Below are 25,000 nucleotides of genomic sequence, written 5' to 3' on the forward strand. Positions count from 1 at the left end.
ATTTAGTTTACTCGACATGCCTACCGCCTTAAAGCTGCAAGAAAAATTTTATGGTGAGACCGTCGCCTCAAAGCAGTCACGAGTGTGCAGAGTTGTCCAAAGTCACTACTTGTGAAGGTTAGGGTTGTGGGGACACGAACCCTGTTGGGGGTTGGGCTGTGTAGTGACCCGGCAGCCAGTGCTGGTGGCATGATGCATTGTGGGTAATTTATGTAAAGTTTCCTGTTGTACTAAATTAGCAAGGCAGTTGAATTATTGTTCCTGTTGTAATTGTTGTAAGTGTTTGTGTTCAACTGGTTCTTGCCGTCCGGGGTTACTAAATTGTAAATAGTTACCATCAATGAGAAAGGTGGCTTCGTTTAATGACCCTGGCAATGGCTATGCAATGAGCTTTGAGCTTTGTTTTCTGACTATCTGCTTAATAAAGAGAGACAACGGGACAGAGCTGTGGTGTTAAGATTTCATCTAAGCAATGATTGCCGAGACACTCGGAGTCGTGCGGCATATGGGACACGAGTGCTCGCTGGCTTATTGAGCTGGGTACAGCGGCGTGCATGGCGCTGGCATTCCGCTGGCCGACCAGCTTGGGAAGTGCACGGCTCTGAAAACTTTAAGACTTAACCACCGGTCGCTACATTGGTTGCTGGAATTCAAGCTGCAAGCCTTCTGCCGGGTTTCTCCATTAGCTTCACACGTACGGCCCCTGCGATTGTCACCCGTCCCTCAAAGCAGAACTTGTCGTTGTCAACTTGATTTACGAATAGAAACCTCGGAATGCTGTGGCCAAAGTGCTTTACAGTAATAGAATTAAAGAAAACCCGTGAATGACACAAATAGAAATAAAATAAATGAACATCAATAAGTAGAAGTTCTACAATCACAAATCAGTGTTACAGAAGGTCACAGAATGCAAGTGCGTAGAAATGAGTCTTTAATCTCGTTTTTGAATTGTCGACGACTCCTTTAGGTGACGAGCTCCACAGGCGAGGAGGGGCAGCAGCACAAGTCCTGTCTGTCCGTCTTTAGTGTGACACGAGTGACAACAAGTGACAACTGACCAGAAGATCTAAGCACTCTGGAGGGCTGATGTAAAGCACACGATTCAGATAAATAGGCAGCAGTGAGCCGGTGTAAAGATTTAAAAACGAGCAGCAGGATTTTAAAATCATTTTGAAAACTGACCGGCAGCAGCCCGTGTAAAGAAGCTAACGTTGGAGAAACCGAATCGGACTTTCTTGGCCGCGCCAGAGGGCAGACGGCAGCTCCTTCAAGTTAGGTGGGTTGTGTTGTTGTACAGCCATTGGTTTGAGCTCTGGGCTTTGAGGAAGCCGTTTTCGGACATTTCAGTGGCTCCCTTTAGACGGTGTGTAGAGAGCGGTTCATTCATGGTCTTGCTGGAAGGTGAATCTTCATCCTGGTCTTTAAATCTTTGGCAGATTGAAACCGGTCTTCCTCTCAAGAATTGTCCTGTATTTAGTGCCATCTTTCCTTCGATCCTGACCCCACAGTGCCACCACCATGCTTTACTGTTGAAATGGTGTCCTCGAGGTGACTGGGCAGTGTAGGGTTTGCACCGCACGGTGATGGCCAAACAGTTCAAGTCTACTGTCCCCTGATCTGTATCTGGGGGTCCACCACGTGTTGCTGTGTGTTTTAAGCAATGGCTTTTCTTTCTGCTGGCTGCTCTTCTATTAAGCCCCCCAACTCGTAAAGTGGTCCTGTGGACAGATACTCTGCTGTGGATCTTTGCAGCTCCCTCCGTGTTCTCCTCCTTTTGCTTCATCTCTGATTATTGTGAGTTTTGATAGGTGGCATTCTCTTACCAGGAGTGCCGTGTCCTTGTCCATTTTGTTATAATCCAATTTAATGTTGCATTGTGGGATAGCCCAAGATCTAAGTCAACTTTGGAGAAGCATCGCTCAAATCCCAAACCTGGAGAACAGTCTGGTGGTAGTGGTCTGGCTGATCGTTAAATGAAGTTCCTTTTAGCTAAAACGCGAAACAACACGTTAATCTTAAAATCCCGAGCCTCCATTTCACGTATTCTTTCAAACGTAGAGAGTCGGGTTTGTTTATCTAAGCTTCGTGTCTGTCGGCGCTCTAATCCACAAAGATGGCAGGCACCCTGACTTTTTTAGTTTCTTTATCTCTACTTCTCTTCACACCCCAGAGTTCTGTCTGGTCGTGAATGCAACACGTTGGGGGAGAGAGAGGGGGGGAGGAAGGAGAGAGATGGGGGGAGAGGAAGGAGAGAGAGAGATGGGGGGGGGTTGGGGGGAGAGAACTCCTGAATATTTAAAGAGCTCCCTGTACCTGCCGGCTGTTTAAAGAGCAATTTAGAAACCTTCAGGTCACACAATGTCTGCTATCAACGGCAACCTTTATTTCTATCACATTTTCATACAACTAATGTGCTTTATGTGATGAAGAAAAGAGAGAAAAAAAGACAAAGTAAGAATTGAAATCGGAGAACGCTACCATAGAATAAAAATAAGATCCAGTGGGCAGGGAGGACAGAAAAAAAAACAACAAACTTCAGACAGCTGGAGAAAAAATAAAATCTGCAGGGGGTCCGAGGCCATGAGACCCCCCCCAGCCCCCTCTAGGCGTTCTACCTAACATCAATGATCAGTCCTCCTTGTATTCAGGGTTCTCGTGGAAGGACTTGATGATGGCGGTCACGTGGACTTCAGGCCTTTAATCCATCCATGTAGGGACATCGCGGTGCTTTGATCAGGTGGTGGTGGCGCAGATCACAGAAAACCGGAAAAGAAACGGAAGAGAGAGTCGGGGTCAGTACGGATTTTAGAGCCTCCAGGAATAGTCGTGATAATTACTTGAATATGCAGAGCATCAGGATTAACGTTACTACTTTAACATGGCTTTCTCATAACTTAATGTGTTTTTAGCAGCCCAGTTAAGAGCAGTTAGTTAATCCTAAGATAAAAATGCATTTAAAGACACGCACGTTGTTTTTTAGTAAAAGTACTCTGTGTGTGTATATATATATATATATATTTTTTTAGCACCAGTACACTTCAAGACAAGTGTTACTTTAGTCCGCACCCCTCCCCGAGCCCTCCATGCTGCTCAGCTCTGCGCTTTCCGCTGGTACAAAAGACAGGAAGTTGGTGCCCGTCCGTATTTCGTAAGTCGTGGCGTGGCGTGGCGTGGCCGGTCTATTTGCGTTTCATAAATGGTGTCACTTGAACATCTTTTGCACTGTAATGTTGTCTGTATTCACCCCAATTATTTTACCTGCCATAGCCTTTGATTAACAGCAGCTTTTAGTAATTCTGCTACTAAGGCCATCATACACGGCGACATTTTGAAAACCTTCACACAAAGTGTAGTTTGTAGTTTTTTTTTGTTTTATTTTTTTTTTATTTTAAAAAGACAAATCGCTTGTGGAAGGAAGATGAAGCGTGCAGAGCAGCACAGCGGGACACAGGCAGTCAAGAATAGCAGAGAGGGTTAAACTAGTCGGGGTGTCTTCGGTCTCCTTAACCCCGTAAGGTTACACGTGTTGTATTTTTTTTTTTTTTTGCCATCCATCGATTATCCAACCCGCTAGATCCTAACTACAGGGTCACGGTTTCTGCTGGAGCCAATCCCAGCCAACACAGGGCACAAGGCAGGAAACAAACCCCAGGCAGGGCACCAGCCCACCGCAGGGCACACACTTGGGCCGATTTAGGATCGCCAGTGCACTTAACTTGCATGTTTTTGCTAAATGTGTCCGTTTTTCTTTTTGCCTTTTGATCTCCGTAGTTCTAAAACAATGTTGGGCTTTAACTCTGCATTGTCAGGTCAGGCTTATATTTGGTGTGTTGCTTTTTTTCGTTCTAAGGATGTAATCCAAACGATTTAAAGCTTAAAATGGATTTTCAGTTCTCCACTTTTTTTTTCCTTCAGTTTATTTTTTTTTTTTTAAACTAAATAGTGCACGATAAATGGACATGAGTGTGACGGAGAATTGCTGGTTCCTTTGTCACTTGCATCTCTTTGCTAATAAGGAGCCATTTAAAAATGGTGACTGTAGGTGTTTAAGACTTAAAATAAGCAGTGAAGGGCTTAATCTTAATAAATGACAACTTAAATGAAGCAGAAGAAGTCGCTTGAGAAATACGACCTTCGGCTTCTTGTGAAGCACTTGAGCAGAAACGGAAATCTGCAGCCACTACGGCCCTGCAGGACTGACATTGATCACCCTGATTTAACAGGTCTGAGTCTTGAGCAGCAAATCGGTTCGACTCCATTAATTAGCAGCACACTGTGGTCACTAATTAAGAAAATGGTGAGGGGGGGAAACGCCTGTAGCCACGGCGCCATACAAGATCAGAGCTGGGCACCCCTGTTCTAGAAAGTGTCAAGCCAGCGGCCTGATGGGTTAGCGTTGGATAAGAGAGCCAAGTATGCTCTTCTGACACGAGTGTGGCGTTTGCAGCCCCCAAGTCCTTATCCTGCTGCATTTAACCACAACTCTTGAATTTACGATTTTCAAGTTGGAAAGTAGAAAGAGCGTGCATCCCAAACTCTGAGCTCCTACTTGCAAGCTCGGCCCTGGTTCTCGCATAAATGAATATGGAAGTAAATCCAAAGGAATCCCGTGGTACGAAAAGTTTACTGTGGTTTGGTCTTTTGAGGCGGAAGCCACGCCCCCAGGGGAGGTGAAAGGTTATTGTAGAAGAAAAATGTGGGCTGGCACTCTGCCTTGTGCCCTGTGCTGGCGGGGATTGGCTCCAGCAGACCCCCCGTGACCCTGTAGTTAGGATATAGCGGGATGGATGGATAGATGGATGCCTGCCTCCGCGCTCGGCTGGTTGTCTTCAAGTCTTGTGGTTCTTTGGTTTCATTGTGTACTTTGAACTTTATTTGCCCCCGGGGGAGATTTGGTCTTTTTTACATAAACTCTTATCTGTTTTGATGACACATTTCAGCTTTTTTTTTTTACAATGTGCGACACAAGACGCAGATCGATTTATCTACAGCTGGCTTGGCTATTTGGTAAGCGTTTATGCTTTTCGTTTTTCCATCGGGGGTCCCATACGCCATAGGGTTCATGATAAAATGGCAGCACTGGCTTCTTATTTCAAAATTTATCAGACGCCTAACTTTACAACAAGAGCGCAGTTTTGCTTACAAACCGTGTTTGTGAAGAACCAGAAAAATAACAAACTGATTCCTCAACGTGGAAAAAAGGGATGGAGGTGGTCCTTAAAACTCCTTTTAAAAAAAAAAGTGTTTCCAGCGAGCGGTTCGTAAGGCTGTAGCGTGAACTCCTGCAGTCTTAGTTTTCTCTGTTCGAGGCTTTCTCCGCGTTGTTTAAGGTTTTTACGTTCAGTTTACCATTAAGCTGTGCATTCTATGGTATAATTATTTTTGTGGTTTAAAATCTTTTTAAAAAAATATGTACGGTCTGGAACGGATCAAATGTGTGTACATAACAATCCTACGGGGGAAATTACTTTGGGGCACGACCAGAGTTTTGGAACGAATTACAGTCGTGACCTGAGGTTCCACTGTACTTGCTAACTTAGCATTGGGAATTCATATTTTTGTCCCCCCCCCCAGTTAATGTGTATTTTGTGGATGTCCCCTCATTTGTCCCCCTGCTCTTCCCCTTCAGGCACAGGAGACGGCTCAGCTGGAGGAGCAGCTGCAGGCCTGGGGTGAGGTGATTCTGGCCGGAGATAAAATCCTGCGGTGGGAGAAGCCCTGGTTCCCGGCCGCGCTCTGCGGAGTCGTGTCCTTTGTTTTCTTGTGAGTATCTTGTGTCTTGTGGGTGCCGTGAGCTGTGAAGGATTTTTTAATTTTTAAAAGTGGTGGCTCGCCACCTGCTGACGGTAATGTGAGATGTTCCAACTCCTGTTCTTCCTCTTGACAGGTTGATCTATTATCTCGATCCCTCGGTGCTGACTGGCGTGTCCTGCGCCATCATGATTCTCTGTCTGGCTGATTATCTCGTCCCAACTCTTGCACCCAAAATTTTTGGATCTAACAAATGGTAAGTTAATTTCTTTGTGTTGTGTCACGGCAAGCTCATTAAAAATCCATTGGACTCACAATCCCTCCTAACCCATTAACAGCTGTGTTTGGGGGGCTTAAAGTGGAGAAGGACAAACAAACTGGGATGGCATTCACTACACTGTTGGCACGCAGACTCATTCTGATAGACTGGAAGAAACCAAACTCTCGTCTTTTAAGTCGGTGGAAACCGATGTGTTATACTTGAAGTTGGAAAAAATCAAATACTCCGTTAGAGGATCCGTACAGACGTTTTTCAAAACATGGCAGGATCTAATCAGTAATATTTTAAAATAAGTTCATGTTATTAATTTAGGTATGTTGACAAGCCTTCACATTTAACGCAGCTTGGCTTGCTCTCTCTCAGGGGTGGGGATCGATCTGTTCTTGACTCAATTCTTCTTTTTGTAAAAACTTGATTGCTTTGTGTGGATTGTAATAAGATTAATAATAATAAAAAAAAAAAAAATCCATTGTATTCCAGGACAACTCTTGCTGGGCTTTGGCTCTAATGGTTAAGAGAGCGGACTGTAAAGCACCCGTCTAATGGACTTCTGTCACCCTTTGTGATCTCATTCATCGTCCGGCTCTGCAAAGCCCCTTCTTGTGCCTGCTGTCCACTGGGGAGGCTCTTTGTGGTTCATTTCTTAAATCTGTCAGTTCTGCCATCCTTTACTGTGTGCTTGATTGGGAAAAAAAACGAGCTTCCCAGAAGGAAATTTTCACAGGAATGTCCTTTAGAAGTAGCGATGATGGAGTTTGGTGAGAAGTCAGTTGCCATAAATCCGAGCTTCCCAAACTCTGTCCTGGGGGGACCCCCTGTGGCTGCAGGGTTTTGTTCCAACCGACTCTTCGCCTAATTAAGTGAGTCGTTATTTCCCAGTGTCTGTGTTTTGGAGTCAATGTTGAAATTGCAAAACTCTGATTTCTATTAAAAAGTAGTAAGCAGTTATGTGGGAAATATGAAGTTTTTTATAAGTTGTAAACAGTATTTTCAACCTGATTTTCATTCTGCTTTTCAAAGTTTTCTGGTTATTTCCTAATTAGCGGGTCTGACACACAAGTTGTTGCTGCCGTCATCATCCCGGGTGTCTGCTATGCTGGCTGTTAATTGTCACTAATTGGGGGAAAATGAAGGGAGCAAACTACACAGGAAAAGGGAAAAACAATAGACAAACAACAAAAGAAAGTTGAGCATTTATAGCTTTAGAAAAAAATCGAGATTTCTAAATGTCTTATAAATGTAAAGTCCATACTGTGGTGTTTTTCTGAATGCAGAATAAAAGACCAGCTAATTCAATGAGATCAGTTGTTCTCAATTATTATCACCGATTGTGCATCTGGTTGGAACAAAAACCTGCAGCCACAGGGGGTCCCCAGGACCGAGTTTGGGAACCCCTGCCATATACAGTGGTGTGAAAAACTATTTGCCCCCTTCCTGATTTCTTATTCTTTTGCATGTTTGTCACACAAAATGTTTCTGATCATCAAACACATTTAACCATTAGTCAAATATAACACAAGTAAACACAAAATGCAGTTTTTAAATGATGGTTTTTATTATTTAGGGAGAAAAAAAAATCCAAACCTACATGGCCCTGTGTGAAAAAGTAATTGCCCCCTTGTTCAAAAATCACCTAACTGTGGTGTATCACACCTGAGTTCAATTTCCTGATTACTGCCACACCTGTTTCAATCAAGAAATCACTTCAATAGGAGCTGCCTGACACAGAGAAGTAGACCAAAAGCACCTCAAAAGCTAGACATCATGCCAAGATCCAAAGAAATTCAGGAACAAATGAGAACAGAAGTAATTGAGATCTATCAGTCTGGTAAAGGTTATAAAGCCATTTCTAAAGCTTTGGGACTCCAGCGAACCACAGTGAGAGCCATTATCCACAAATGGCAAAAACATGGAACAGTGGTGAACCTTCCCAGGAGTGGCCGGCCGACCAAAATTACCCCAAGGCGCAGAGGCGACTCATCCGAGAGGTCACAAAGACCCCAGGACAACGTCTAAAGAACTGCAGGCCTCACTTGCCTCAATTAAGGTCAGTGTTCACGACTCCACCATAAGAAAGAGACTGGGCAAAAGCGGCCTGCATGGCAGATTTCCAAGGCGCAAACCACTGTTAAGCAAAAGAACATTAGGGCTCGTCTCAATTTTGCTAAGAAACATCTCAATGATTGCCAAGACTTTTGGGAAAATACCTTGTGGACTGATGAGACAAAAGTTGAACTTTTTGGAAGGCAAATGTCCCGTTACATCTGGCGTAAAAGGAACACAGCATTTCAGAAAAAGAACATCATACCAACAGTAAAATATGGTGGTGGTAGTGTGATGGTCTGGGGTTGTTTTGCTGCTTCAGGACCTGGAAGGCTTGCTGTGATAGATGGAACCATGAATTCTACTGTCTACCAAAAAATCCTGAAGGAGAATGTCCGGCCATCTGTTTGTCAACTCAAGCTGAAGCGATCTTGGGTGCTGCAACAGGACAATGACCCAAAACACACCAGCAAATCCACCTCTGAATGGCTGAAGAAAAACAAAATGAAGACTTTGGAGTGGCCTAGTCAAAGTCCTGACCTGAATCCAATTGAGATGCTATGGCATGACCTTAAAAAGGCGCTTCATGCTAGAAAACCCTCAAATAAAGCTGAATTACAACAATTCTGCAAAGATGAGTGAGCCAAAATTCCTCCAGAGCGCTGTAAAAGACTCATTGCAAGTTATCACAAGCGCTTGATTGCAGTTATTGCTGCTAAGGGTGGCCCAACCAGTTATTAGGTTCAGGGGGCAATTACTTTTTCACACAGGGCCATGTAGGTTTGGATTTTTTTCTCCTAAATAATAAAACCATCATTTAAAAACTGCATTTTGTGTTTACTTGTGTTATATTTGACTAATGGTTAAATGTGTTTGATGATCAGAAACATTTTGTGTGACAAACATGCAAAAGAAGAAGAAATCAGGAAGGGGCAAATAGTTTTTCACACCACCGTATACTCGCAGATAAGTCGGGACTTGGTTTTTTTTTTTTACAGTATCATTTGTTTTATTTTATAATGTCGCTCGTGTAAGTCAAATGCGGAAACCTCGCGCTATTGGCCCAAGGGGTTACGATTACTGAGACAGTAACGACCGAGCACACGGCCTTTATGTGCGCTGTGTCGGCGTGTGCTCCTAACGTCGGTCTGTCTGTCTCTCTTGTGCCTACGTGACCACACAGTAATACCCAAACTATTCTGGAGCGACGTTTGAACTGGTTTGTGTTTTTTGTATCTCGTACACCTTTTATCGTAAGAGCATCCCTTATCTACGATCAGAAGAAAACATGAGGCTGGTTTTAAATGAAATGTCATTGAAGTGGCGAAAGAAAATTGGTAACTGCGCTGCTGCCACAACATTCAGTGTGTCTGAGAAACTGATGTGACGTTGAAGGAGGCAAGAAGATGTACAGTCCCAATCAAAAGTTTAAGACCACTTGAAAAATGGCAAAAAATCCTATTTTGCGTGGTTGGATCTTAACAAGTTTCCAAGTAGAGCTTCAACATGCAACGAGAAGAAACGGGAGTGCGACCAAACCTCCTTTGAGCATTCAATTTAATGAAAACAACGATTAAACTGAAACAGGCGGTTTTACAGCTGATCAAAAGTTTTGGACCACAACTCCAAAAAAACCCGTAACCCCCAAAACAGAAATCAAACTCCCAAACATGAACTCGGTACTGAGTAGCTCCACCGTTCTTGGTGGTCACTTCAAAAATTCACTGCGGCATGCTTGGAGAAATGTTCCCACTCACCTCATGGAAACGCTTGCATCAAGTGGTGAAGACGGCCGCACGAAGGGCATCAACTGTCTGGAACTGTTGTCTATTTTTGTAAACTTGCCATCCATCCCCAAAGGTTCTCAGTTGGATTTAGATCAGGGGAACAAGCAGGATGGGCCAAAAGAGTGACGTTATTCTCCTGGAAGAAGTCCCTTGTCCTGCGACAATTGTGTACTGTAGTGTTGTCCGAAACGCTACAGTACGAAGCGAAAAGCGAAAACCCCAGACGAGGGCCCTCCGTCATGAGGAATGCTCTCTGCAACATCTGGACATAGCCAGCGGCCGTTTGACGCCCCTGCACTTCCTGAAGCTCCATTGTTCCACTGAAGGAAAAAAGCATCCCAGACCATTGTGGCGCGTAGAAAACATCTCGGGTGGGATCTGCTTGTCATGCCAGTAACGTTGGAAACCATCAGGACCATCAAGGTTACATTTTTTTTTTTTTTCCTCATCGGAGAATAAAACTTTCTTCCACCTTTTGAATGTCCCACGTTTGGTGCTCTCTTGCAAATCCAACGAGCAGCTCTGTGGCGTTCAAGGAGACGAGGTCTTTGAAGACTTTTTTGTGTTTGAAGACCTTCAGTCTCAGATGCTGTTTGATGGTTATGGGGCTGCAGTCAGCATCAGTAACGGCCATAATTTGGGTCGAGGATCGTCCAGTGTCTTGACGGGGACAGCCAATTGGATCCTCCGGCTCAGTGCTGGTGAAATTGTTTTGGGTCTTCCACTTGACTTTTTTTGTTCCATAACCCTCAGGATCATCTAAGAAGTTCCAAATGACGGTCTTACTGCGTCCCACCTCAGCAGCGATGGCGCGCTGTGCTTATGCTGTTCAAAAAGTTCAAAAGGGAGACTTTTTTGCCTTTGCCATCAGAGCGTGTGGCGACCTGACAGAAAATGACGACAATGAATCCACAGATTTGGCCTTTTAAAGGCATGTGGTCCTAAAATCTTGATCAGCTGTAAAACGGCCCATTTCAGTTTAATCGTTCTTTTCAATTCATTGAATGCTCAAAGGAGGTTTTGTCGCACTCCCGTTTCTTCTTGTTGCATGTTGACGCTCTACTTGGAAACTTTTTAAGATCCAACCATGCAAAATAGGATTTTTTTTTTTTGCCATTTTTCAAGTGGTCTTAAACTTTTGATCGGGACTGTAAAAAAGAAAATGTAAGGGTCTTGTTTTTGAACGGGTGTATAAGTCAGGGTGATTTTTATGATAGGTGTGAGTGTATCTCATAGTTTAAAATGCAACCACAGAATGTTTGTTTGTTTCTTGGAGTAAAGCAACACAAGCAAAGCTATAATTTTCCCAGAACTTGTATTTTTATGCCAATTCAGAAACGACTAAATGGCAATCCAGTCCCAATATGCCAACTGGATATTAACATGAATGCAATGGGGTGGTGAAGTTTGGAGTCGGCCTCGCAATCCTTTAGCACAGAAGTAGGGTGCCCCCTAAACCGACTCGATGTGCAAGCAGACACGTGTTTCTTCCTCAAATGACATCCATGAACCAGGCTGGTGAATGACATCGTTGAGCATCGTGGGTAAAAGAGTTTGCTGATGTGCCAAAAATGTCTCTTGTTGCACCTGCCCCCCCTTTTTAATGTAACTGCCACCCGCCCTTCAAGTAAGGCTGTGAAGTCGGTGGTACGGAGCTCTTGTGAAACCTCGATTTTCATCTAAACATGAAGGTCTGGCCAGTGTGTTTAAATTTGTACGTCATGCCTTCTTCTAAAAGCAGCAAGGATTAAATCCTCGTGCCCGCCCCGGCTTTTACAATTCGCCACAGTCCTGTGGAGATCACATGCTGTTTGGCTGTCCTTGCAGTGGAAGACGTGAAACCTTTTGTGACCCTTGGCCAGCTGCTGTCCCAGGACATTTGCTCTTGGATATCCTAGAAGGGGCAAACTGTTCTCAAAACTTTGACCCCGACTGTTTGTTTGGACTCTGCAGGTTTCAAATTCAGCCCGTAGCTGATGAATGTGTAATCCATCCCAGCCTGCACTGCTCGTCATGTGGCGTGTGGCTTGACGGTCGGAGCGTTTGTGACTGCGCCGGTCCCCTCCAGACTCCCTCTTGACATTCGGGAGTCTGTAGAACTCAACACCGTTGATTAGTTACGCCCGAGCTAAGCTGACAAATGGGGACAATTCTTGGCGATGGTGGAATAAGTGCTCGGGTGCTTTTATTAAAAAAAAAGGTCCAAACCAGTAAGTGTCCACAGTGCAGTTCATAAATAAATCCATAAAACCAGGTGACAAGTGGGAGGATAAGAACCAGAATCCGTTAAAATTGGAGGTTAAAATGCAGTCTCTCTAACTTGGGGGGGGTCCTCAGCGTCCCAGTCCTGGAGGGCCGCAGTGCCCCAATTAGAACTCGGTCCTTGCTGATAATGAGTTTGGTGTTTAACGCCATAACTTGTTCGCTCTTTTATTCATCAAAGAACACCTTTGTGGATCAGAGGTCCTTGATTTTACACTCCTGGAGGTCCGCTGTGGCTGCCAGTTTCCACTTTAACCAGTTTCTTAATCAGAACCCTTCTATTTACTACTAAAGCAATAAATTTTTTTTGGGCATAATTTGATCTCTCTCGCCGGTTACCATTCCGAACCCTTAATTGCCTCTTTTTAGATTTTAGCCGCTGCATGGAAGTTTTAATTGCTGCCTGTTTTCTTAATCAGACATTAGTCAATAATGAGATTCCGAGAAGCAATAAACCAGCAGCTCTCCAGCAAACAGACTTACTTGCCATCAAGTATCTGATTTTTAAAAAATAAAATGGCAGGAGCGTCAAGTTGAACCTTTTAAACCACTGGAGCCGAGTATGATCAGCAAAGTACATTCGTTGAACGCCTCAAGCGGCTATAGTCGCGTCCCAGAGTAATTTGCCAGCACGTCGGAGCCGTACATTGGTTGTGCAGCCAGCTCGTGACCACGGCCGGCCCTGGCATTGAGCCGCTGCACTAGACTGGCCTGCAAGTGTCGGCGCTGGTCTCTGTGTGCGGCCAGTTCAAGCGCACTTGGCTCGGTGATTTACTGAACTTGTACATATGATAGTGTTGCAGTAGTTTTTCATCGTTTTTACAGTTCATTGACGGTGTGTAAAATGATTGTGATGCTCTTGACATTTTCTTTGTGAATTGTGATGTTTAAAGTGCAGCAAAAAAGTATTTGGCCTCCTGGGGTGCAATAAGAGTATGTGGCAGTTTAAGGGTTAAATCTATTCTGGTCCCCCAAACACTTGGCTAACGTTCTGACGGAAGTGCAATTAAAATAAAATCGCTTTGGGATGAATGCAAGCTTTAACAACAAGCTGCATAGTTCAATGCCAAGTTTCATTATTGGCATGGACTGTCTTCTAATTGCGGTGGGCTGGCGCCCTGCCTTGTGCCCTGTGTTGGCTGGGATTGGCTCCAGCAGACCCCCGTGACCCTGTAGTTAGGATTTAGTGGGTTGGATAATGACGGTCTGTCTGTCTTCTAACTGGGGAAGCTATTTGGAATAAAAACCTGCGGCCCCCCCAGGACTGTGATTGAGGACCCCTGCTGTCACTCCTTCCGATCTCGGCCCACCTCCTTTGTCTCCCCAGCTCACCCATCACTCGCGGAGACCCCCGTCTTGGCTGGCTGCCTCCAGACTGCCCGAGGTCGGCTCTCCTCCCGTATTGGGACGCCTTAGGGGGTCACCTGCCATGCTCAGTGGGGTGAACTCGCCTCTAGAGCACAACATTTGTTGTGTTTGATTTTTTTTTAATATTCTTCTGAACTGTCTTTCACCTGGATGCCAGCCAGAGGTGGCATTGAGTAAGTAAAGCTGGAAAAAAATATTGGTTTCTGCCTTCATTTAAGGCTGTAAAGCAAAAAAAAAAAGGGAATATTTGGGGTCTTTTCTGTACCCACTGTGTAGTTTTTGTTTCCCCCATTGTGCGGGTGTCATTCAGAATCGCAATTGCTGCTTTTCTTTCTATTCCTCCTAAACACATTTTAAAAACTTGTTCTCCAGTTTAAGAAAACCAAGCCTCAATCGCAGTCGTCCTCCTTATAGAAGATGTGATATTTGGTGCCGGGCAGGTATTGCTTGTTTGAGTCGCTGTGGAGCGTGTGGTCTTCTGACATCTCGACTGTCCCCCTCTGCTTTTCAGGACTACAGAGCAGCAGCAGCGGTTCCATGAGATCTGTGGGAACCTCGTGAAAACCCAGCGCCGCATCCTTGGCTGGGGCAGACGGGTCTTTGCTTTAAAGGAAGAGAAACCCAAAATGGTACGGTAATTGTTTTAAACTTGTGTTGTCTGCCGCCAGACTGTATACAGCAGAACTTTTGGGGGTGGTCTCCTTGGAGTAATTGTGATGGGAACAGACCACTCGGCTCAAATGGCTTAAAGTCTTAATGTGCACCTGATAACTGTGAGTGTGTGAGGGGGCCTTTAGTGGACTGGTAGCCCCATTCAGGATTTGCTCCTGCACTCTTATTGATCTCTTTTACCCGCCTGATGCTTTGAGACCCTCGGCGGGGTAAAGAGTTGTATTCCAACAGGCGGCACACACGTTCTCTCAGTAGGGCTACGGCTTTTAAAGGGGTCGCTTCTCCAGTCTGTCTTGGGAGGGTCGGGTCAGGGAGCCTGCACTGGTACAACACTTGGCCGAACCCACCACACGACAAAACCGCTCGGCAACCCCCCAGGCACACCCACTGTCCAGTCCCACCCTCTGGAAATGACCCTCTATCCGCCGCAGTCGGGTGTTATGTGGGCGACCCCTTGGCCTGGTCCAGCCACTCGAGACCTCAACAGTGAGGGTGCTTGTGAGCCAAATCACCTTCAGGTAATCGCGCCTCATGGCCGTAGTGCCGTAACTGACGCTCCCTCACAATGCAGGTCATGTGCCTCATTCGGGAGTCACGCCAGCGGCAGCCAAGGATTCACTGAAGAGACACACATGAAGAAGTCCAGTCACTGGCAGGACTGGCATCCATGACTTGCATACAAGACTTGGACCTTCACCCTTTTACAGAGCTATCTGGAGCGCCACGCACCTCTTTCCAATCCCCCCATGCTCTCCCAGTCTTTCTACTGACTTCATAAGAAGAGTCACCAGAGACATGAATGTCGCTGCCAAGGTAAGTAAACCTCTCGACTGCTGATGGCCGTGCCTAAGTGGTCATTAAAGGCCCGGATCTCGTTTTTTATCGGCGCCTTCATTGACTCAAAGTCGAGATCTGTGAATCTCTCTTCACCAACAAATGCCCCACAGCTGCTGGACCCCATGACTTTGCCCAACACCCAGTCCACGCAGGCACTGAGAGGAACCCACAGCCCACCCCACTGGGGAAGAACAGAAGAAAGGATGCACTCGATGAGCTTTTAACATCCCGTTTTACTCCCAAATTCATTGAGCAGTGCCAATTAGTGAGAGTCCTGCCACACACTATACACTAATGTAGCTTGAATTGCCAGCTCCCATTTGGCTTTTCAAACTGGCACAGATCTCGCTACTCGCAAGGTATGAACGGGTGGGAGCTGGGGGTGTGAGATCTCTTTTTGGAATCCCTTCCTAGACTCTTGGGCATTTACATCCTTCGGTTTGAAGCTCAGGGTGGCGCAGTGGGTAGCGCTGCTGCCTTGCAAGTTAGGAGACCCGTCTGGGTTCACTTCCCTGGTCCTCCTTGCATGGAGTTGGCAGTTTCCTTCCACAGTCCAAAGACCTGCAGGTTAGGTGCATTGGCGATTCTAAATTGTCCCTGGTGTGTGTGTGCCCTGTGGTGCGCTGGCGCCCTGCCCGGGGTTTGTTGCCTGGGATTGGCTCCTGCAGACCCCCGTGACCCTGTAGTTAGGATAATGGATGGATGGGTTTGAAGGTCTCTGAGAGCGCGGTGAGAACGCACACCTCAACAACGAGCGCCACTCCAATGATGCGATATTCATTTAATTTGAGGTAGTGGGAAATGTAGGGCTGCACACCACCCATGTGATATGTGCATTTGTTTGTTTCAATTCTACAATGGAGTACAAACTGTAAATGTGGCCTGACGTTTGTTTTTAAGAAGCCCCTTTTATGTATTCGCGCTGTTTCAATGAGGATCCGGTCTGAGTACGCCCGCACGTCCCATTTCACATGACCGAATGTTAGTCTGCTGTGCAGGTCTTCACTTTGTATAGAGGAGGACCACAGGCTGTGTGGTGATCACCCGTTTAGTGACCATGCCTGCCTCCCTTGGCAGCAGTGGAAATCCCTTCTAGTAAATTTTGAAACCTGTGATGTCATTCAGTGCAGCCAATTGCATGTTCTTGTTAATGCCCGCTGCACTGGTGGCACAGTTCGGTTTTACTGCCTGCAGCTACAAACTTTGGTCTGCCTTGCATTTGTTTTTAAAGGTGCCTGGCGGGTTGTGCTCAGTTGGCCTGCTTGGCAAGCAAGTGTGTAATGGCTGGCATTCCATCAAGAGGATGTGTGCCTAAAGTGCAGGAGCCTTGGCTTCTATTGTGTGATTTGCTGCCACCTAGTGGATTAAACCAGACAGTCGATTGTAGGCGGCCATTAACGAAGTTCAGAAACAATTCCCACCTGTTGACTTTCCTGCTTGCCTGAAGAAGGGACCCGAGTTGCCTTGAAAGCTTGCATATTGTAATATTTTATGTTCGCCAATAAAAGATGTCATGTTGCTTGGCTTTTCTCTACATTCATAATGGCTAACGCAGTACAACACCCTAGTACTACAGACGTACAAGACACCGAAATGTACCTCTACTCATGGAATTGAAGACCCGGTGGAAGAAACTGGCACACATGGACAGCGACCTTCTTCTTCTTCTTCTTCTTCTTCTGTCTTCTTCTTCCTTCTTCTGTCTTCTTCTTCCTTCTTATCCCGAAAGGCATCACGATAAGGAATCCAACCAGACACACTTGTAATACTCGGTTTGCAGAGCAACTTCTGTTTTAGGACATCTGCAAGGTTAAGAAATCACTTCATCCAAATTTTGTACAACATCAAGAAGAACACACAGAGAGAGAGAGATCCAAGACCTCATCCTGCTCCTTGGAAATGACTGGCAGGAGATGGTAAAGACTCCAGAAACTCCTTGTGGTCAACAAAAAGAAAAAGACTACGAGAGAAAGCGGGACACTGAAGAGCAAAAAACAAAGAGCAACAGACCTGCATTGTTAATCTGTCCTCATGCACACCAAGTGAAGCGGAGATTTCAGTTCTTACTCTCGTATCGTTCTACAAAGCCCAGTGACCTCGCACTCTGCATTCATTATTTTGTACATTTTAAGATTTCTCATTTAAAGATTTACCAATGTTTCTTGTCCTAGAGTGTGTGTATAAACACGGGGGACTCCAGTCTCTGCATGACATCTCACCTGAAGTTGCCTCGAAAGCTTGCACATTGTAATCTTTTTAGTTTGCCAATTAAAGGGGTCATTTTTGCTTGGCTTTTCTCTTGAAATAAAACAAAATAGCCGAAGAAGACTTGCGTGTGTGTGTTTGTGTGCGCCAGCAGGATAACTGGCATTTCTCAATGTTGCTTTTGTTACACAAAATGGAAGGCCAGAGAGAGAGAGGCGTCCGTTTCTAGTTGTACTCAAACTCCGTTTCTCTTTCTCTTCACAGTACTTCTTGACCGTCATAACAGCCCTGTCAGCGATGGCATGGATTGGACAGCAAGTTCACAATCTCTTCCTTACGTACCTAATTGGTAATTTTTTTTTTTTCTTTTTATATTCTTGTTTTCATGCTAGCATGATCTACCAAATTTAAGGTGTAGGGAGGAAAGGACATACTTCAAAATTTGGGAATCTTAATTTATGGTGAGGAGTTTGGCCCACTTTTCTTGTTCATTGATGAATTGGCCCCAAAAGAAATTCCTTTTAACAAGGTTGGTGTGGTCCATCGGGCCCACTTCACATCGATGTGCAGCATTTATTTGGATCTCGGGGTCATTTATTTGCTGTGCCGTTTTGTCAAGTACAGGAATGAAATCTGCAAAGGCCAAAGTCTTTCTCTTTTTACTCAAGAGTGGCTACTTGATATTAAAAAATCTGTGTCTCGCCGGTGAAGTGAAGGCTTTCAAGGTTGGCCTGGCTCATCGACAACAGAAAGGCCTGTGGGGGACTCTTGCTGTGGCTGCAGGTTTTCATTCCTGCCAAGTTGTTAATTAGTGACCCGTTTGTGCTGCTAATTTAACTTCTTGCCCCTTCATTTAAATTGACTTGTTGAAGGTTCAGTCCTCTGAATTGCATCTTTTTTTTTCTTTCCCCCCCCCTTAACTCTCTTTGGGGGCCGATGTTGACATTTGTCAAAATTCAGGGGTAGAGGACAGTAATCGGCTGTAAACTGCAACAAGATTCGTTTTAGTTCAATTTTTATTGCTAGAAGAAAAGTTAGCTTTTTTTTTTTTTGAATTTCGGCTTCCTGCGCGTGCGTGAATAGCGAAGAGCAAACGACTTCTAAAATGGCATCGACATCTGGCGAGACACCAAAGCGAGATGCTCTGTGGACGATGTTTTGCGTTTTATCGCTGAATCCCACTCTGACTTGTCAAAATCCCGATTTTGATGCAAGTGATTTGGAGATTGAAGATGATGATGATGATGTAAGTGAGGTACCAGCATGAGTTGATCGGCCCCCAGCTGAGCGTCGTGCTGAACACATTTGTGTAGCTGATGCGCCTCTAAGAATGTTTGTTTGCCTTGGAGGGCTGCCACTTCCGATGGGTGACGAGGTACAAACCGGATTGCTGCCACCACCAAGCAAAGACAGTCCGGCAGGTGACCCTTCTCTTATTCTTGCTGGCCATCGAGCCGTCCCTGCACAGCTGCTACCGCCAGAAACTGCGAACAGATGTTTTATGGCGAAACGGTTGCTTTGTATGCTTTTCAGAAAACAACAGTTTTTTTGGAAACAATTATTCAGCCCTCCGAGTTAAATGGCACCCAAACTGAAATGGGATGAGGGAATTAGTGAGCCAACTAAGCAGCTAAGTCTGGGCGTCCGACTTAAATCTGCTTCACTCCAGCCAGTTTCTTAATCCCGTTCTTTAATTCCATGGCTGCTGGTGTTCTGATTCTGCCATAGTAGATTTGGGGGGCAGAATGGGGAGAGAATCCTTTAAATCCCGAGATCCCAAACTTTAGACCCCTTTACCAAAAAACTTTTCAAACCGTTGACCCCTCGTCATTTACTTTACGTACTCAAATACATTAGTACAGTACTCGATGTTAAATATTTCACAAGATATGAAACTTTTCATTTTAATCACTTATAATTAATGATTGAAAAAGATTAAAAGGACTATGGAATATGGAATTATCTTGTGCAACATTTAATATTGAAAATTAAAGCAACAAAATACAAGCAGAGTTTTTTTTTTTTTTACATTATTGACATTTATGAAATAAATCTGTAAATTCAAAATAAGTACAAATAGTCCAAGCTGTACTGTCTGCATTTCTTTTTTTGTTTCAGTTATCATATTCATATTCAGATTATCTGAAGAAATAAACTTTTATTAACAATTTAGACAGCCCAGTTATGATTTAAAAAAAAAAAAAAAAAAGTATGTACTTGAAACGGAAGATTTTTGTTGAACCTCGAATGCGGTGAACTGTGTCCTCTGATTTTCGTAGTGCTGCTCCTCAATAAATTCAAAGTTCAAATCACAAATGAGTACGCGTCCCATCAGACGAACCAGTTTCTAGTGTTTTATGAAAGCATGACGGTACAAGACTGAGAGATTCTGCTAATATCGAATATCCGTCGTCTCGTCCCACCGCGAGCAAGTGCGGACATGCAATGGTTTTTCATGTCCGCACTTACTTTGATACGTTCGATAAGGCGATGCACAGACACGTTTGTGTTACGTGTGTTTTCATGCATTCTTACGTGCGACTCTTTTAATGACACATTTTACCTTTTCATCTGCAAGTTTGGTATGTAATGTGTTTTTATCACAAAAGGTTTATTTTTTTTTTTATCGTTTTTTACTTGTGTACCACACGCCGTCGTGTAAGATGTGCACCCTAATTTTTACAAAGAAAATCGCAAAAATGGTTTTGCCCCGTGTACGACGCACGTTGTGATTGTATAGGAAGCATTTAGGGCACGTTTTCCGCAAGCAAGCCCAAGCAGAAGGAGTAAACCTTCCAGAATTGCATTTCCTCGTGTACGACGTGCACCTGGAAAAAATGTGTGCGTGTGGTACACGCGGAAATACGGTATTTTACTTCTTAATCAGGTACCTATTGGTATCCTAGGTATTTTGAAGTAACAAACAGAGAGCAGTAGTAAGGGGGTCTATTTTTGCTGTTGTCGACCCCCCAGATTTTTTTTCTTGAAACTATCGACCCCCAGAAAGTTCAAATCTACCTCTTTGGGAACTCTTACTCTAAATCAATGACTGACATTCCTGAGACCTTCACCTTTCTTTATTTTGAGATATTAAATGATGGCCGCTGGTCAGCTGGTTGTGTGTGTTGCTCATTTTATATCTCAAGACGCAATTGAGCGGTCCAGTTGTTCAATAGCAAGTCCGTTACAATTAAGGCAAAAGAGAAGCTGGTCACCAACTAAGAAGTTGGTTAGAATGAAATCCCCCAGCCACAGGAGTGTTGCAGTACCAGATCTGGAGTCCCCTGATCTAAACAAATTTGGAAACTTTGACAGGAACAGGTGCGGTGTGGCAGATCCAAAGCCACAACAGAATCCCGAGACCCATTTCTGTGTGATTGGGTGCCTTGCAAAACAAGTCCGTGATGGCATAGCCAGTGGGTGGGCTTGACCGGTCGAGGGGCTAAAATTGCAAAATAAGAAAGAGGTTTGCATGGGTCACGAACCACCGCCAGTCTCCATTCACTGTGAAATTTTAAAGCATCGAACAAGTGAAGAGTGGGTAGTGTGGGTACTGTGCTTCAAGCTGTTGTCCTGCGAGGTGCCCACCACACACGGTGTGGACTCTGATAAACGTTCATGCATTTGCAAGTACGAGCAGCCTTCAGACGTTTTTTAGTTTTCTGCACGTTGTACATCTCCCGATTTAGTTAACGATAGTAGAATACAAGTAAATGTCATTGGGCTGTGATCACGTGACTGGAACCACGACTAGCAGTTGGTTTGAAACAAAACCCACAGCCACAACGTGAAGTGCTGCACGATTTCTTACTCCAATGAATTGCTTTCTTACCCATCATGCCTTTCTTTCACTCCAGTTACCTTTCTGCTGATGCTGCCAGGCCTCAATCAACATGGGCTCATCAGCCGGTATGTGGGCATGGCGAAGCGCGAGGTCAACAAGCTGCTGAAACAGAAGGAGAAGAAGACGGAGTAAAGACCCCCCTCTACCCCAGCGTCCCACTCCTGCCCAGCCAGCAGAGAGAGAGAGAGAGAGCGAGCGAGCGAGTGTTTTTGTTTCCCTTCGGTTGGCTTCTTTCACCACAGCAAGCCAAGGCCGCCACCTCGGCTCGAGCACGGTGCCAACATGCCGGTCGTTTGTGTTGTAGGGTGCCGAGCTGAAGCGCCACACTGAAATGTCTTGGAACTGCAGGCACAAATGCTTTTAGCCATCTTGTGTTTCTGAGTGGGCTGCGAGTTGTTTTGTTCCCAAACCCCTCCATGTTGCACTGGAACTGTCGAAGAAAACTGGATCGTCTCTTTAACTCTTCGGTCGTGTAAGCTTTCTGTGGCTCCTCGAGGATGATGTGTAAATAGCGTCCACACTCTGACGTGTTTTTGTATATTTATGTTGTAGACCGCCCTCCTGTCTTGTGCCCCCTTGTCCTCCAAACTGCCTGCTTAAAAGAAAATAAAAGTTTTCACCCGTGGCTTGCGTGGGCTGCTTTGGCGCCGAGTTTAGAGATTAATGTAAATGTTTGGGTTGATTCGCCATCCACGTCGCTGCTGAGTTTCTCCTTAAACAGGATGGGGGTCTCCACTTGAATAAAGCAAAGAGCGTGCTTTTACAGCAAAAAAAAAAATCCTGTACTTCAATTGATTCACAAGGTATTGGCCACAAAATGGGCATTGTTTGTTTTTTATTAACATAGAAACCAATTTCATAATTGAGAATCCCACCCACAAATCCAAAAATGTCTGCCCTGGCCCTGTAAACAAACCTCAAGAAGCCTCCGTAGGAGACGTGCCTGAGCTGACCAGAGGGAGGACCGGCGGGGCCAGTAGGCCCTGCGACAAGGAGCTAAAGGGGTAAGTAAGGAGAGGGCACAGAGTGTAGGGGAGTGGGGGGTGACCACATAATTAATCCATTTGTAATGTGCTAAAGCAAGAAGATCGGTGGACCTCCAGCAAAAGAAGTGGCCCGGTGTGCTGGAACGAGGTGACGGAGCGAGAGGGAAATTCAAAGGAGGGCTGTGTGTTGGTCCCAGGGTGTCTTCAGAGGGCTGAAGGGCCAACTCTTCAGAGTCGTGGACTCCTTCACGTGTGCCTCTTCAGAGGGTCCCTGGGTCCTGCTGGTGTGACTTTGTGTGGCTCAGAGTGTCCTGAATGAGGCACATGACCTGCAGTGTGAGGGAGTGTCAGTTTATGGCACTACAGCCATGTGACGTGATACCCGGAGGGTGACCTCCGTGGCTGGACCAGGCCAAAGGGATACCCATGTAAACACCGGGCCGTGGCAGATGGAGGGTGGGACTGGACTGTGTGTCTGCCTGGGGGGGTGCATTTAAAAAAAAAAAAACCTGACCTGGGGTGGAGGGGAACTATGGGATGAGAACGTAGTAAAGCAGAAGACTTGGACTGGTGTGCCTTGGCAGAATGCAAGTGTAGCTGAGCCTGGTGCCAGTATGGACGTGGGGCATCGCACTTTCAGGGGTAAATGGAGCATGGAAGTGAAATGGCTGTCGTTTGGCCTTTGTGACTAGAAGATGACGGCCTTCTTCTCTTTGAATTTGGTGTTCCACCTTGTCACAAGTAGTCGGAGGTCAGAATGCTGTTGCTTGCCTTGCATCGCACGTTGAAAGGGAAAATGAATCGTCTCGAAGGCCGCGTCACGTCGACCTCTTGAAACGACTCGCCGTGGAAGGCCGGTCCCCTCTACGGACTCCTCAGTCACTGGAGCTGCCACCAGAAGCGACTCGCAGTGTGTGGTAAGAAGACCCACTTTGGAGTTTTCACACTGAAGCCAAGTGGTGTATTTTGGGTCATTTTGGCAGTCAGTGGGCCTAAGAAATGCTGAAATATAAAGAATAACGAAACAAAAATGAACGGCCATAGGCCAGTCGGTTGCAGCGTGCCCCCTTTAGATGTCCCCACCAGCTTGATAAATTGGACTCGCTTGAAGGTGGGACGTTGTAAGGCATGAGAGTCTGCACCCGTGGATCACAGAGTGGCCCGTCCACTGCTCTCGTTTTTCTCTTACGCGCTCATTCCTTTTATTTTCTTTCTGTTTGCCTCCTCTGTTGGTTTTTTTTTCTTTCTCTCTCGTACTTCTTCCCCCCTCTTTTTTTTTTTTCTTTCTTTCTTTCCATTTCTTCCCCTTCCACTCCCCTCAAAGAAGATGGCAGCCTTTGGGCGTACATTAGACTGAAAGCCTCAGCATTATGAGGGGTGTGTAAGCCACAGAGTAATCGTGAAGGATGAGGACGCCAGTTCAGGTGGACGTCCATAACGCTGCAGAGGAACTGACCGCCGTCCCACCACACGCGTCTCGTGTGAAAAGCAGCAGCAGCAGCAGCTCCGGGGTGCTACTCGGCTTCAAACCAAAATGACAAGCAAGGCCTTCAGTTTTACTTCAGAAAATCTTTAATGGTGGTTAGAAGTGAAATCCACAAGAGGCCCACCGTGTCCTCTCGGCAGGTGACAGGCTGTCATCTGATTGGGGGCTGCAGTCTCTAAGGGGGTGGCACAGACCAGTTCATGTGACCCAGTGCTCTGTTACTCGTCTCCATGGACACCGGTTGGTGTTACCCTTGGTCACTGGGGCAGGAGACATTTAGAGCTGTCATATAAGAAGATGGACAGACAGAACATAAAGTCGTAAAAATGAGAAGAAGTGATGAGAACGACGAAGACGTCCTGTGGTGAGAAGGGAGTGGAGGGCGTCTGCTGCACCCACCATGGACTCCCATTCAGCCAATACGGGGGTCTGGGAGAAGCTTACTAAGCCTGCCTAGGAGCGCTTGGACTTTAGCTGGCCTTGTGAGAACCTGAAAGAAACCCACTCGACCTACCAAAAAAAAAAAAATGGACCAGCGTGACTTCCCGTTAGCACAGCACAGCAGCACAAAGCTGTTCTCGGCGTCCCTGGACTTTGAAGGTCATATCTGGAGAGCCGGCGGCTGGTCAAAGGTGCAAGTCCAGGTGTAAGCAGGAGTGTCGGGCAGCAGCAGCCATGAGCTCCTTCAATTCATGGTGGGCTGTTTCTCTCCTAGTAGAGACGCAGTGCCTGATGGTCCTTCTCCCACCTTCTTGACCACCACAGTATCCGGTCCCCTGACTTTCTCTTGACGTTTGGCAGGCATGTTGACCGCTGAAGGTCTTCTCCTGTAGGAGACGGGGAGGCGGAAACAGAAAGAAGGTCAACACGTGGAACTCGCTGGGCTGGTGTGTTGCAGAGCAACGATGTAGACCCCCCAGCCCTGAAACATACAGACGGGCAGCCCACTGGGTCAGAAACGTCTCGAGGGTTGGAAGTCGTGGAAATGGTGAGCCCTGCCATTTGTCACCCGCCAGGCGTGTCGGGCACCTTGCAGTTCACTGCCCTCATGATGTCCGGCGTTTATTCAGAGTGCAAAACCCACACGGGTAACAAGATGGCAACGCAACAAAATCCGAAATGCTCAACGGCCTGAAGACGCACGCCATGAAGGCACTGAGGTCATGTGACCTGAGGGGGAGGAGTTTATATGAGAATTGAGGGCCGCAGCCCCTGAAACGGCGTGTCGATGGGGGGTGTGAGACGTACGTCACATGACCACCAAAAACGATATAAAAACACACAAAATGGCAAGGGGGGCAATGAATAAGGAATATTTAATCAAAAAAAGTATTTAAAAAATGTAAAAACAAACTAATACAATTAAAAATTATTTAAAATATTTAAAGCTACTTAAATTTATTAATTAGCCTAATGGTATTTTAAATAAGATATACAGTTCAATTTTTTAATGCACGTATAATATACATTTTTATACTT

General features: G+C 45.6%; 1 protein-coding gene across 1 annotated transcript; it reads left to right on the plus strand.

Annotated features, from left to right (window-relative positions):
• Positions 1-5,584: 5,584 nt before the first annotated feature.
• Positions 5,585-21,674, plus strand: arl6ip1 (ADP-ribosylation factor-like 6 interacting protein 1; the record flags this gene model as incomplete). Its single annotated transcript, XM_039742670.1, has 5 exons — positions 5,585-5,763; positions 5,888-6,007; positions 14,003-14,120; positions 17,470-17,554; positions 21,063-21,674. Coding segments are annotated over 5 exons (621 nt in total), but the record flags the coding sequence as incomplete, so codon positions are not given.
• Positions 21,675-25,000: the final 3,326 nt, after the last annotated feature.

The sequence above is a fragment of the Polypterus senegalus genome, unplaced genomic scaffold (genome assembly GCF_016835505.1).
Source record: "Polypterus senegalus isolate Bchr_013 unplaced genomic scaffold, ASM1683550v1 scaffold_1427, whole genome shotgun sequence".
In the NCBI taxonomy this organism is placed as follows: Eukaryota; Metazoa; Chordata; class Cladistia; order Polypteriformes; family Polypteridae; genus Polypterus; species Polypterus senegalus.